The 16,097-nt window shown below is 33.2% G+C and overlaps 1 protein-coding gene across 9 annotated transcripts in view; it reads right to left on the bottom strand.

Annotated features, from left to right (window-relative positions):
* Positions 1-16,097, bottom strand: part of LOC145243990 (uncharacterized) — a 170,069-nt gene that overhangs the window by 115,229 nt on the left and 38,743 nt on the right. For all 9 annotated transcript variants that reach the window (XR_013862979.1, XR_013862978.1, XM_080107136.1 and 6 more), the window contains exon 3: positions 13,788-14,895. Coding sequence is in view for 7 of the 9 variants with exons in the window: in XM_080107136.1 (XP_079963262.1) it covers positions 13,788-14,895 (1,108 nt within the window). In the remaining 2 variants the exon portion in view is untranslated. The remainder of the gene's footprint in view (positions 1-13,787; positions 14,896-16,097) is intronic.

A 16,097-nucleotide genomic window follows, 5' to 3' on the forward strand; every position in this document is an offset into this window, starting at 1 on the left:
TTCACTCCTTACAAAACATATCGCCACTTGGACGTAAGGGACTACTATTTGGGACTATGTCTAGGAAAAATTAACAAGATATTTGTTTATGTTACATTTAAACTTCTGTGTATTAGTACAGCCAAGGAAGCAGACAGCAAGAAGGGAATTCCAAAGTCTAGCTGGTCGAGAGAAGAAACTATTAGAATAGAAAACTTTCTGGCATTTAGGGACATCAATAGTGAAGGGGTGAGATCTTACTGCTAAGCGGGTTTGTCGGGGATATGTACGTCGAGGGGGTACAAGTGAAACGAGTTCATCAGAACACATTCCATTAAAATATTTGTAAAATGGGCACAAAGTTTTGGAGCTGTTAGATGCCACGACTTGAAGAGAGATGTATGTTGCCAGACTTTACAAACTCAAGACATTGTATGATGGATTACCACGCTGCGGCTCACTTACATTGTGGAAAGAGGGTTATGGGGTCATTTATTTTATATACATTTATATGCAACTTGCACTCTGACAAATTACTTTGTTGGAAATTTGCATTTTTCCCTAGTGTAATTTGTTATCGTTTCAAAAATTAAAATCTTTAACTTAATTCTTGTCAGAAGAAGCGATTGAGTATGGCAGACCTAATTTCCTTTATATTTAAACTTTCTAGGATTTAAAAACTTTCTAAGATTTTGTAAACCACATTTTCAAGTAACTTGGAATTATTCTTTAACCGCCATCTAACTATATTTCATTTCAACAAAATGTGCGGACCAGATTTGGAGTATATTAAAGATTATACTATTTTTTCCCCCTACTCCCGTCATCAGATTCAACACTTGCAGCTTTTCGATGTTTATATAATCCACAAAAATATAGACCAGCTTTAGTATTAGATTGTATTTGTTCATTACACATCTTCTCTTCTTTCCCCCTCCATCAGATTCCACAATCCAATTTTTATACTGTTCTTGAAATTAAAGTTCTGAATTTTTTAGATGAGGGTTGATTGCTTATATTACTTATATTGATGAGACTATTGTTCTCATCTTGAGTGTTATTTGTGCAATGTTTTGGTTGGTTTGGCCTTCGACTGTCTTCAGGTATGTTGGTTGTTGTTTGGAAAAGAAAGAAGAAAAGTTACTGGTTTCATAGAATTTTTATATTCTTGGAGTTAGTCTCTGTTTTATGGCTGTGGTTTCTTATGTGTAAAAAACAAAAAAGAAAATAATGTTGACAAAGGGGAGACAACTCTAATAAAGATCGAAGGGGGTTATCTCCCTTCCATCACCAAAATTTTAAAGGTGTACAATTTTTATTTTTTCTACAATCAGAGGTTCCCAAATGCTATTAATTTCGAAGTTGGTCTGCTTACAGGACTGGACTATTATATTTTTTTTTTTATAAAAAAAGTATAAATTTTTGGAACATTTATGAGTTAAGGAATAACTTCTATTGTGTTCCCTGTCTTTGCTGATTCAACAAATAGCAGAGTTTTTTTTTTTTTTTTGTTCTATGCAGTCCTTCATGTCAGAAGATGACTAGGCAAAGGCCTGGTGCATTGCATTATCCATCGGTGTTGAAGGCCTGCACTCCTAGTGTGGAACATTCTTCTGCAGGTAGCACATGCAAAGCAGCTGAGATTTTGTCTTCAGAAGTGTCTCTGTTGGCTGCAACATCTCTCCTATTCTTGATCACTACCTTCCGTCTGTATAGACTGCTGCTATGCCAACTTCCTTGGTTACTTGCTTGTGTCTTCCAGTTTGGGATAATAATGGCTATTTCCTTTAGGTGGCGTTTAACTACATCTTTGTACTGCAGGTTTTGTCACCCACTCTTTTATTATCATTCTTTAGCTTTCCATAGAGAAGAATTTTCAGGAACCTGTCATATCACACACAGTTGACTTGACTTATGTGCATACTCCACAGAGCTTCACCACATGTTTGAGAACAAAATTCCGCCACTTATCACTGTCTTGGGCCAGTCCAGAAGCATAACAGTTTTTAATGCTCATCTGGATTACCTATTTCCTTGGTGTCTTTTTAATCATTCTTCAGTGAAATATTTTTTCATATAATTTTTTTTTCTTTACAAAGCCAAAATCTGGTTGCTAAGAAACATGTGCAAAATTAATTACTTCTGCTCAAATAACGTTGATGAATACGCTAATATCATGCATCCTTTTCATGTCTGCATTCCTCCCTGTATCTCAAAGTAAATTCTAAAGATGGTTTTTAAAAACTTAATTTCAAAGACATCTCACTACTGATGCAATTCTCTATCTGTATAAAAGCCAAGTATGCCCAAGGATGGAGTACTGCTGCTACATCTGGGCAAGAGCTGCTAAAAACAGCCTATCCTGTCTTGACAGAGTGTAAAATAGATTTCGTGGCTTAGTGGGGGATGCCCTTTTCTCTTCCCTGCAACCTCTCTCCCACAGAAGAGACGTTGTGAGCCTGTCTTTGTTTTAGCATTATTTCCATGGCAAGTGCTCGTCTGAGCTCCAATCTCTGCCCCCCCCTCGCAAATCTTTCACGATAAACACCCGTCTAGCTGAAACAACTCATTAATTTTCCCCACTCTTTATCTGTGCCTAAATTAAAATGTAGATTCCATGAACAAAGCTTCTTTCTTAGAAGTGCATGACTGTGGAACTCTCTTCCGTTTGCCTGTTTCCCACCTGACTACAACTTGGATGTCTTCAAGTCCAACATAACAAATTCCTGATGAACCGCCCCCTTAAGTAAGACACTTTATCAAATCTCCAATAATAACGATTACTACGACACTATCCCATTGATTACTGTACACGCAATAACCCTTATCCCCGAGTGGCTTCCGGGCCTTGATAAGTGGTGACTTCCATGTAAAAAAAACAAAAAACTTCCTCTCATGCTCTGCCAGTATAGTCCATGTTTCACTTGCATATGCAACGATATAAACCGTCAATGCATTGTAAAGTTTGTTGACTTGTCCTTCCTGCTTCATATCCTTTCTTTAGTTGTCCAGACGCAGAAGCTGCTATACCTATTTTCATCCTAATGTCAGATGAGGATCCTGGAACCACCAAACCAAGAAACACAAAATCTTTGGATTTTCCAACTGTTTTTATTATAGAGATATTATCTCAAGAAGAGGAAATGATTTTGCATTTGTTACGGTTCACTTTCAGAAGCTTCTAAGTTTTAAAGTAGAGAGTTTTAATTTATCAAAGACTGCAGCAATGAGCATAACAAACATTAAAATAGAAATCCTTGCTAAGCAACAGTATTAATTGCAGACTTTCCAGTTCTTTCATCACAAATTTCAAGAAAACGTTACAGAAATCAAAGCACAAGATAAAACCTTGGCATACCAAGACCGCTACTGTAAACCAATTTGTTATGCCTCTATTAAACCTTCTGTGTATTTATGAGAGTCACTCTCAAAAGTAAAGCCTCCTATCATTTTTAATTCAAAAAATTGAAGAGCTATGAAGCCAGGAGTGGTACTATTAAAATGATGAACGGTTCATGCTCCAGAATTTATTGTTTTACATAGTCACCACCATTCTCAATGTACTTTTGCTAGTAATGAATGATGACTGTCCATGGGCGTCTGGAGTGTGTTTTATCATAAGAGCGTTGTTCCAAAAATAAAGCCTATTTTTCTTTTAAACTAAAAAAGTTGAAAAACCACAAACATGGGAGTAGTACAATTAAAACGAGTGACCTATTGTGCTCCAAAATTTATTTTTCTACATTTTTCAATGCATTTTTGCCAAGAATTCAAGGACACGTCTCTGCTTTTGATGTACGTCCATGACAGGGGTTGCTTTCTTAGAATCTCACATTGTCAATATCTGCAATAGAGAGATGAAACTTTCAGGTTATAAATGCAATTTGACATCCTCTCTGATCTATTCTGGTGGAATAAAAATAGGAGGCATTACTTTTCAAACGCCTCTTGTATATAAATTTGTAACAATGCTTACGATTTTGCTATCAACTCTGATTGCTTTAACATTTTCCATGCAGCTTTTCAACACACGATGCCTAAAGCCACTTTGAAGTAGACTGATATTTTTCTTTCTGACTTTCTACATGGTCTATTATACTATGAAAATAGCATCAACCGTTTACCTGCCAGGCCAAAATCCATACTGTGACTCTTTCATGGAATCCTCAATACGTTTTCTCATTTTCTGTCAGAGAACCCATAGGAAAATTTTACAATGAATTGATAGAAATACAGCTGCACTTAACTTGTTGGATCAACTTTGTCTCATATTTTCAGGAATATGGTTAACAAGCATCAGGAACTCGTCTTTGAACGATTTCCATTTTTTTTTTTTTTTTTTTTTTTTTGCATATCAATCATTACTTCTCCATGTATTTTAATTACTTTAGATGTTATTTCTAGTGTTGTGACGATTAATCAGAATGAGGAATAAAAAAAAAAAAACGTCTCATCACTATTTTTTTTTTTTTTTATTTATTTCTGGAGAAATCCTTTATTCATTTTTTTTTTCCTGCTTTTATTTTTCGTATTATTTGGATTTGTCCAACTACTATTCTCATCTTCAGCGTTATTTTCATGTTTCAGTTGATTAAATCTCCAACCTTCTTCAGGTGTATCTTGTCAAACTTGATAATCTTTCAGTCGAACTTGGGAATCTGCACAGAATTTCAAACAAAAACTTAATTCACAGTGATTTTATTTAAATGCTATCGTTCTGTCAGCTATGATTGAATAAAAGTCCTAATTCGCAATTGTATCTTGAGTATCACCCGCACTGAGGATTGAACCTTCAATCTCTAGAAGAGTGAAACTTACAATTGAATTTTACTAAATACTTTATCTACTACACCACAGTGATCGCCGCCAAGCATATGTGCTGCTTGTTTGTTTGAGTCGCCTTACTCTCCACCGTTCTTCTTTGTCTATAATTTTTTACTTCTATCCCATAAGGGTAGATGGTTTCCCCGTTTTTCCCTCCCTATGTAGTCAGCCATATCTGACTTTTCAATCTCTCCATGTTATTACGGCTTTTCAATGTTCTTCTAATCTTACAAGATACACCCCCAAAGAAGGTTGGAGGTTACATCAACCGAAACGTGAAAATAACATGCAAGATGAGAACAGTAGTCCAAAGAATCCAAATAATATGAATAATCATTCCTAATCTAAAAAATTCAGCTCTTATTCCTGTTTTCAATATTACAGGTTCTCTGCTTTTTTATTGCATTGGGACAAGAATTTCATTGACAGCATCAGGTTGATGAGCAAAAGAGATGTTAAGGAGTCTGGAATACACTTCCCAGCAAAGGATTTTGCAAAAGAATGATAGCAATGCCTTGTCTATGAAGGGTGTTCACACATACTAACATGGATTATGACATGATTTCTTCAAAAGTTTCAAACTATTGTTTTTCTTTTTGTTTAATCCGATATGTATCTGCAACTTCAAGTAAATTTTTCATTTCATACAATAAGTTCTCGAGTTGGAAGTCACCTGTGTTAAACAAGGCACATTCCATGTGCCAATATTTAAAGAGACTTGTTGAACCTTTTTTTTTTGTTTTTATTTTTGCTTTTACTAAGCAGATCCTTCATGGATCATCTAGACTAGTATTCGATTGTTTTGTGATGTCATTGCGTATAGATGAGCAGGTTATACTGAACAATTTTCTATTATATGACTAGATAAGTATACGACTTGCCAAAACCTGTACACTTCTATGATTTTCCACTCACTGGAGCAGTGCACTTTCATGTTATCAAAAAATTGCAATGTACGTTCTGCCAAAGTATCTGTTTGTAGATGGCTGCCACAGGAAGTACAAGTACTCATGAAGAAATTTATATATAAGTGATAATGTGTGTGTGAGGACAACTCTCAACCTATATACTCAACAAATTTTTGATCTACACTCTTGAAATTTGGTATAGATGGTATTCAGACATATGGAAAACTTTTCAATCGGTTTTCACCTGGAAAAAAGGTCTGCTAAGGAGTCAACATTGAAAAATTGGAACTTGGGTGGAGGGTCATCGGATTTTTATCTGTCAACTGTTTCACGACTATGCATGCATGAATGGTTCACATGACAGCTTCCTTATGTAAGAATAAGTACATTTGAAAACACTTTTTAAAGATTGTGGCATGCTGGCTTAATGGTTACCATACTTGACTCACTTGATCTTAACTAGAGTACTTTTATTTATTTTTTTTATTTACAAGAAGTGAACTATTTAGAAAAAACATAATACTTGCATGCACATGTCTCAGTTTCTTTCCATTTTTTTTTTTTTTTTTTTTACAGGAATTTAATGTTACGTTTAATATTGGGAAGTGACGGGTACATCTGCTAATCTCTCTCTCTCACACACTAATATATATATATATATATATATATATATATATATATATATATATACTCGGGTTTTTTTATTCAAAAGTAATGGACTAATGAATTCAACGAGGTTGTTAGATAGTGCTCAATAAAAAGAGCTGATAATACTTGTTTAATGTTATATAAACATGCTCACATCCCGCTGCTACAAATAGCCACTTGTTTCAATCAAACAACAGATATCATCAGGCAGCGACTTGACTATTCAAAAGTTCAATGAATAATCTATAATCTAATAAGGTTATTCATTGAACTTTTGAATAGTCAAGTCGCTGCCTGATGATATCTGTTGTTTGATTGAAACAAGTGGCTATTTGTAGCAGCGGGATGTGAGCATGTTTATATAACAATAAACAAGTATATATATATATATATATATAGATATATATAGAGAGAGAGAGAGATATGTAATAAATTTTTTTTTTTTGCTGTTATTTTTTTAACCATAACTTATTACTGGTATTAATTGCCCCCCCCCCCTCTGAATCTTGAAGAGTTGCCTCTGATTACATACACGAGTTTCCTCGCCTACATATGCATTATTGCCCAACATTTAGAGACGTGTACAAACATATCTGTTGCTAATTTATTTACCAATAAAAACGTGTTTCATCATAGTGATAGCAAGACATGATAAAGATATAATTTCAAATAAAATTTTCTATTTGAATATAAATATTAACGACCTTTTAAATAGCTTTTCTTTTCTTTTTTTTTTCCTTTTAAATAGCCCAATAGTACAATACTAGAGCTATAAATACTCTTAATTTCTTTTACCACTTTATTCTTCACTAGGAACAGAAAATCATTACGTTTGTCTAAAAAAGTTTTTTATTTTTATTTCAAACAGGGTCATCAATGTTAAAATATACACAAAAACAAACAATAAAAACTCACCTCTGTCTGAGGATAATTTTCTTGTAGTCACATTTATAATTAGAATGTTTTTTTTTATTAATCATCTCCTCACATCATATGCCATGCACAAGCTATATAAACCAATTGCATTGTTACAAATAACTTGTAAGTTTTAAAACAATTATTTTAAATTAATACACTAACCTTAAATATTCATATTTGTAGTCCTTGTTTACATATTTGTAAGGGCATAGGATTCTTTGTTGTACTTTGTCTTTATTCCTTATTTCTTCTATATGGAATTATTATAATTACAACTTCCATTACTGGTAGCCATACCACATAATTTGTTGAAATATGAATAAAAGCACATACAGTGAACCATATATCAGGATGGTCCAAAACAATTGATTGCTTACATAGTCAATAAATGAACTTTTCTAGATGAACATAATGAAGAATTAAGCAATAAAAAAATGAGTATATATATATGTGTGTGTGTGTGTGTGTGTGTGTGTGTGTGTGTGTGTGTGTGTGTGTGTGTGTGTGTAATGTAATAATTCTCCAAGATCCAAATATCAAGTTTTCTCAGTCGGTCATTTATTACTTTTCAAAAGGTATCCATTACAATATTGTTTCGTATTGTGACTAACAAGTCTGCAAAATTATGTTATTGCTGCATATTTAGTCACATAATAGTATGTGACTAAATATGCAGCAATAACATAATTTTGCAGACTTGTTATGTGTTTAAAAAACATATATAAACACCAGTCTGAAACAACTGTTTGCTTATATAGTCAATAAATGAATGCTTTTAGATGAATATAATGAGTTTCTATTCTCAGTGAAGAATAAAGCGATAAAAAATAAAGAAAAAATATATACAATATATATCATGTATATATACATAATATTATAAATTAATATATATTGAGTATATTTTCAGTATTTCAATAGTGCTTAATACTAGAGTAGAGCTTAGTAGTAGTATGATAATATATTCATGGCAAGAAAGCTACTGAGAAACGTTCATATTTCATTTAGTCTGATCATTTCCTACAAAAATGAAACATGAGCGTTCTTGTGTAGCTTACTTGCCATAGAAATATTTTCACACTATTATTATATATTTTCATCAATTCTAAAATTGTAACAAAGGTCTGCCAATCAAAGTACAAAATCAGTTTACATCTATTAAGAATAATTACGGGTATGTTTTACTATCCATAATCCTTCAAAAAATTAGTACAAAAAAAAACAAATATATAACAAATAAATGTTACCAAAGGCAAGATAAATTACTCTTCTACCCAACTGGGTAGGTTTTTAGTGTTTTTAATAAAATGTAAAATGTTTAATCGGCTCGAAAAACAATCAAGTTCAAAGGATACGTGACCACAAGAAAAAAATGGCTGCAATGTATTTGTTATGCGGCCATTTTTCTTGTGATCGTGTACCCTTTGAAAATGCTTGTTTTTCGAGCTGAATGAATATTTTACATTAAGTAAAACCACTAAAAACCTACCAAGTTGGGTAGAAGAGAAACTTATCTTGCCTTTGGTAACATTTTTTTATTATATATTTGATTCTTTTTTTACCACTTTTTCGAAGGACTGTGAATAGTAAAAAATACTCATAATTACTACTTAACAAAAATCACTTAGAAGAAATTTGTAGAAATTGACTTCCAAAATGGATGTTCGTCCATCGGAATGATGAGGACCATCTAATCATTTTGGAGGGATGATGGATAACATATGTTGAATTTTGAAGCAAAGGTTGTGCAATTCCTAACCACTCTTCTCCTGAGTTGGCATTGTTTGATTCCAGTGGCAAGGAGAAGTCCAAGATGATTGGAAACAATGCAGAGATAAGTGAAGAACATATGTAGAAACTGGTATTTCAAAATGGTCACCCATTTTAGTACTGACCAGGCTGAAGGTCATTTTTTAGGGTAAAAAAAAAAAAAAAAAAAGGAATTATTACAAAGAGAGACAATGGATATCCCCTGTGCATATAATTGTGAATGAAGGGTTCCACAATCCCAACCACCTTTTTCTTTCCTTTTTTAAAATCGCCATTGCCTCATTCTAGTGGCAAGTAGAAATCCAGGATGATTGGAAACAATGCCGAGACAAGTGGAGAACACATATAGAACATAGTATTTCCAAATAGTCACCCATTCTAGTACTCACCAGGCTCAACAATGCTTAACTTTGGTAATCTACCGGCCAGAAACCGGTATGCTAACGTGATTATGATGTTTAAACTAACCCTAATCCCCAGGCAGGTTATTTATTTATCTCTTTTTCTCTCAAGTCTCACCAATTTGAAAGCTTGAGAAGTAAAGAAAGTGCTAAACAAAATGAGATTTTTGGGAGAAAAAAAAAATTATTTTACAGCCTGACTTGCATAAGTTTGTTAGAATTTTAGAAAGAATGATCAATTGATCAAATAGACCAAGAATGTCCATCCCATTCAGTTATACACACACACACACACACACATATATATAATTAAATAATAATTATTCTTTTATACCTACAGAAACTAGTATTTCATGCTTTTGCAATCATCAATGTAGGATGACTATTCCTACCAGTCGGGAGATTCGAACCCAGCCACGAAGCTACCTTTGACTTCATTTGCTAAGCCTTTACCTCCCTGCCACCAAATATACATATATATACATATATACATACATACATATATATATATATATATATATATATATATATATATATATGTTTTGGTAAAATAAGTTTTTCAATTATATTTAATTCTTTGTGCATACCAATCGTTTTTGTTTAGAAGCTCAATATATGTTACATATAACAGAGCATATATAAAAAAATAACAGTATAGTTACATTCCAAGAACCAAATATTTATTTTTCATGGAAAACAGTTCCTCCAACACGTTAAAATTTTGATACAATTTTACCAATCCGCTTCATTATGCAGAAACAAACAGTTATTATGTCAATACTGTTTCTTTTCGTGCATATACTCTTCAGAAAAATTAGAAATACTCTGCTTAGATAGAAAAAAAAATGCATGACAATATAATGCTGCACAAGAAGTAAAAAGTTTGTAGAGGACCAACACAGAACACAATGTTGAGTCTTCTTTGAAATTAAAAAAAATATTTGGATCTTGGAATGTAACTATACTGTTATTTATTTTATATGTATATATATATATATATATATATATATATATATATGAGAGACAGAGAAAGTGTGTATTTAAACAGCATTTTTTTTATTTAAGAAAACATTGTTAAAAATAACAGAGAGTTTCTGCTTAATTATACCTTTTTTTTTAACATAGACATTAACATGCCATCATCATTATATATCTCCTGGAACTGCATGAAAACTTTCTCCTGGCGTCTGACTAAGTTTTCATTTTACAGCTATATTACAACAACTTACAATTAAATTTTGAAATTCTTTTTTTTCTCCAACTTTTTTGTTCATTTACTTTTCCACCCGATGATGATTCAACAAAGACTCGAAAACGTTTGTGATACAAATGGAACATGCATTAATTTTTTATTAAAAAAAAAAAAAAAGGTATAATTAAGCAGAAGCTTTCTGTTATTTTTTTTAACAATGTTCAACTGTATAAAGTGTAGAAAATCTGACAAAACATAAGAATTAAAACAGAAAAGTGGATAGATCAAATGATACAATCAAATCATATGGTGAGATTTTAATATTGAAAGATTCCATCAGTAAAGTGTGAAATAATGTTATTTTAAAATCTACAAAAATGAAGTGCATTTGAAAAAAGGGACAAAAAAAGAAAAAAAGAAGAGAGAAATATATTACTTTTTTATTAGAATTCTTTCAAATGAGTAATTTATATATTTATTTATTTGCAGACTTATCTTCATCTTTGTTGTTTCACCACGTTTCTCAGTAAGTACAACAACTATGGAAGGCAGTAATTACTGAGGATACAGTCAAAGAGACTCAGCATTCATATCCTGTCGTGATTATCCACCTGAAGAAGGGGAGAGGAATAGTTGGCCGAAACGTGGTGAAATAACAACTAAGAAGATGAGGATAACAGTCCGCAAATACATAAATATAAAGGGGAGAAAATTACTGATATTCACAGCAATTTCCATTAATACACAAAATTCCCAACAAATGTTTCTCTCTTAAAAGGTCTGAAATTTTTGTAAATTTGAAAATAATGTTTTTCTCATTTCTGATAAAGTCAAGGTTCTTAATGAAGTGCAGAAACGTATTTGTAATTTGATTAGCCCTTTTTTTCACTGCAACCTCTTTCTCACAGACACGAGGTCGCTAGTCTCAGTCTTTTATATAAATACTATTATGGCATGTGTTCTCCAGAATTGCCTAATCTATTCTCCGTTTCCTTTGTTCCAGCTTGTTTAACACGTTGGTCTAGTGGTCTTCATCAATTTAATATTTTAATACCTCATTGTAATACAGTAGCTTTTTTTCAAAGAAGGTTGTGGAACTCTTCTTGCTCATCGTTTTCCTCTTAACTACAGCCTTGATGTTCTCCAGACCAAGGTTAATAAGCATCTCCTGTCTTTGTGATCATTATCTTTCATTCTAGTTAGCCCCCTTACATCAAGAGGATTTGTGCCGTCTTGAGTGACTTCCATAAAAAAAAAGAAAAAAAAAAAAGTCTTTAGATAATAAAGATGAAAGATAAAATCTCACCATAGATGATCTAATTTTATTGTTTAGCCTATCAGCTTTTTTCCCGTTTATTTATACACAAACACATGAGACATATATATATCTTGAATAAGATATTTCCATATTGGATCACAATAGTTTCATGTTGATAAATCAGCATTTATGAATGATGCGCCAACTTCTGCTTGGAAACGTTGCTATTTCACTGCCACTGAAGAACTAGTGTGTGACTACATTAGTCTTGTGACTTGAAAAGGTGCTGCTATATTTTATCCATTTATTTTTTGCAGACTATTATCCTCATCTTTTAGTTGTTTTACAATGTTTCGGCCAACTATTTCAATTAAATAAATAATACACCATTCAATACGGATCCAACAATGGAAGATCAGATAACAAATAAACATGGATTTATAAGACCCAAAAATCCAACTTTGATCGCCCTTCGAGGCCCGTGGCGCAGTGGATAGAGATGTTGAATCTCTATGGATCCAGGTTTTGAAGATAGCGGTTTCAATCCTACCCAAAACCCACCAGAGGCTTAGTTGGCCAAAACGTGGCGAGACGACAAACTATGGAAGGCAGTAATTGCTGAGGATGCAGTTAGGAGATTCGGCGTTCCTATTCCATCGTGATTAACCACCTGATGAAGGCCAAAACATCGTGAAACAATAAGTATAAAGATGAGGATAATAATCCGCAATAAATGGATAAATAATACAAATTACTCATCTCAATAAGAATTCTAATTAATTAAATTATTCTAATTAAATAATAAGTGCTGGTATTTGTTTTAAACACTGATATGTAGCTGTAAATCAAAACTATGCTTTTCCTACATCGGACAATGCTAAAGCAATATTCCCAAGGCAAAGTTGGTCTGTCATTGATACTTGTCGATTAATTGGCATGAAGCTGTTGTTATGGTATAATCCAATATGTTATTATATTAGGCTCTTACCCCAGTAATTGAGTACTTAGCTCAATTTTTCCCCACAAGCATTTTGTGTACATACAAAGCGTCTCAAAATAAACATCTATTTTGATGCTAATTTATATTTCAAAATAGATTATTCATTTTAGGACATTCTGTGTATATATATATATATATATGAGGGGAAATTTGTTGAAAAAGAGATTAACTTTCTGGCAAAAATGCACTGGTTAGTATTACAGATAAGGGAATGAGATAAGCAAAGCAACAAACTACTTAAAAATATTGACACATAAATGTGCTTAAGGAGTTTATAGGCCTTAATATTTTGATTTGAATGGTAATCGTCATGAGGAAGACTTAACCATTCAAATCAAAATATCCAAGCCTATAAACTCTAAGCATGTTTCTGTGTCAATACTTTTAATTAGCTTGTTTCCTTGCTCATCAAATTCTCTCTCTCATATATATATATATATATATATATATTATATATATATATATATATATATTCTTTTTAAATGCGAGATGATGATATATATAATTATTTCCACAATAAAATAACGTTGCAATACCGGCGACCGGAAATTTCAGACTAGAGTTTCGCCTTTCTTTGAGCTCATCAGTTGGCAAGGTATTTGCCTTGCATGCAAGTGTTTCAGGTTTCAGATCTAAAGTTTGGATATGTTCTACTGATAAGCCCAAACAAGGGCAAAACTCGAGTCTAGGACTTCCAGTCTATGGCTTTCATGGTTTGTGTTGACTGTGGCATTGTTTGATTGTGAAAATAATTATATATATGTTAGTGGAGTTAAAAAGAATACAAGAACAACCTTGAAAGGTCACTGTTAGAATAAGTTTGATTTAATTTATGTCGATCAAACAGCGGTGTGATAACCCTTAAAAGTTTGCCCACAGGCTTTACACTTACGAGCAGTTACTTTGTTCTTCAGGGTGCATTTCTCGCATATTCTTTCACTGTTCCGAGGCTGAAGAGGCTGAGAAGGCAGACTTAACCTAATTTCTGAACATATTTTACAAATCGAATCATCCGTCAGATTAATGTAACTACAAGTGTTGCATGTCCAACCTGTGGGCGAAGAGGAGGAGGAGGAGGAGGACGACGATGTCAATAGAGACAGAGGGGCGAGATTTGTAGCCAACGGCGACCCGGCAGAACCCTTACCTGCCAATTCAGCTAGTTGAGTGGCTGTTAGTGTCCTCCCACTGATGGAAATATTTTCCACTTCAGACGACTTCTCTAAAGAATGTTCCATCGCCTCACGTGGTCGGTGTTGGGTCTGTGATAGATGGGTGAGCGTTGGTGCAGGGTTTTCAGTGGTAGCCCCACCATGTAAGGAATCTCCGCAAGCTGAACCACCATAGGCGGAATCTTTCTCATAGTTTGAGCCATCAGCAGTTATATTGATAGGGAAGTCAAGAGTGGCAGATGTTCGTTGAAATGGATCCAGTTTGAGACCTGGCTGAAACTGTGGTCCGTTTTGGGTATGTGGTCGTCGATAAGACTCTAAAGCTGCTTGTTGTTCTTCTGTGTATGTCTTTTGTGGTAAGAAAATATCGTTTACACTGCTTAGGGGATAATTTGAAGCATATGTGTGGCCAAAATTCTGTAGTTGGTTAGACTTCAGCGAGTGACGCGCGTGTCGCAAATCTGTCAAACTGTACTCCAATGGTAGATCTGAAATGTAAAGGTCTTTATCTGGATCCATGAACATGTTTTCATTGTTGGATCTCAGTTTGGCAACAATGTCTTTGCTGGTGCCCCCATTATCAAGATGCAGCACCAGGGTCGGCATATAGTTTGTGCTGTCAGCCAGCCGACATGCCTCGCTAAGGAGGCTACACTCAGCACTTGCAAGCAGACATTGTGTTCCAATGTCGACAAGTAAAGAAGAGTTGGGCTCACTTTGTAGCTGGAAACAGTCTCCATTTACAAGTTGATAACCGATTTTCTTAAATATTTCTTCTGCTCTCTTCAACCAAGGGTTGATCATCGTCCGGTAGAAACCACAGTGATGCTACAACAATAATGAATAGAAAGAATCATTAGAATATCAGTTTTCAACATAAGGCGTTTTTCTAATAAAATAATTCACTCATAATATGAGAAGCACTTTCTCTGTTCATCAGTCACATGTTTTGTAAATGAATATCTTAAATTCTTTAAAAAAAAAAAAAAAAAAAAAAAAAAAAAGATGGAAAATATCAATAATAATTAACAAATTCCCAACAAATTACGTAGATGCCATGATTGCAAATCAAAACCGAAACCCTGATATCTTCGATCTAATGTTCTAAGAACTGAGCTATTCAGATTTTCATTTTGATAGATTTTAAAACATTATCTTAACAAAATAATTATAGCTTTCACGTGACGTCATAGATTTATGACATGTCTTAAAACATCTATAAATATATACAGTATGTACATGTATAATGTTTAAATGAATATCATAATTCTAAAAATGCCCCTTTATATTACAAGTGAATCTACTGGCCCAACAAAAATATGCTCCTTCAGGTTGCATAGTTTTGTTAGTCTATACTATATTTATTGTACACTAGTAAGATCTGATGTTGCCTGGGATTGAATGAGGATTAATGAATATTCCACACCATACACTTATTGTCATCGAAATTGGTGAAATTAGCAATTTTGAATAGTTTACATTGCACTGTAGAGAACCTAATGTTGATTTTATGAAATTATTTTATATAATGGCTCCAATAAAAGTTTAAATTTCAAAAGTCAAGTACCCACTTTATATTAATATTAATCGTTTCTATTCTATACATGAATGTAGACAAAAGTCGACCATGCATGTAGCATATCATTGTCAACAAAATGTGGATTAAACTGACCCAGGATTATTACATTTAATGTAGGAGGTGCATTTGTATAGAACATCATTTAGTTGGTGTCCATTTTATGGAGGGAAAGATGCAAAGTGAGTATAATGAACAAAAAAAAATTTTCATTTGGATTTAGCTTTCGTTTATTTTAGGAGAAACAGCCACATTTTTTTTTTTTTTTTGGTGTTTCCTTTCAGAAAGTATCTTGTGAAGTCCTCTGTGACCTTGTGAATGTAACCATGGCAACAAATACAGAGGACATTTTTTTAAAAATATTTCTTCCCAATCTCAAAGATTAGACTCTTAATTACATTTTTTTGCCAATAGAGTAATATATTTTTTTAAACAAGTTGCCAGATCAGATGCA

The sequence above is a fragment of the Euprymna scolopes genome, chromosome 22 (assembly GCF_053919585.1).
Source record: "Euprymna scolopes isolate OS-2025 chromosome 22, ASM5391958v1, whole genome shotgun sequence".
Taxonomy (NCBI): Eukaryota; Metazoa; Mollusca; class Cephalopoda; order Sepiida; family Sepiolidae; genus Euprymna; species Euprymna scolopes.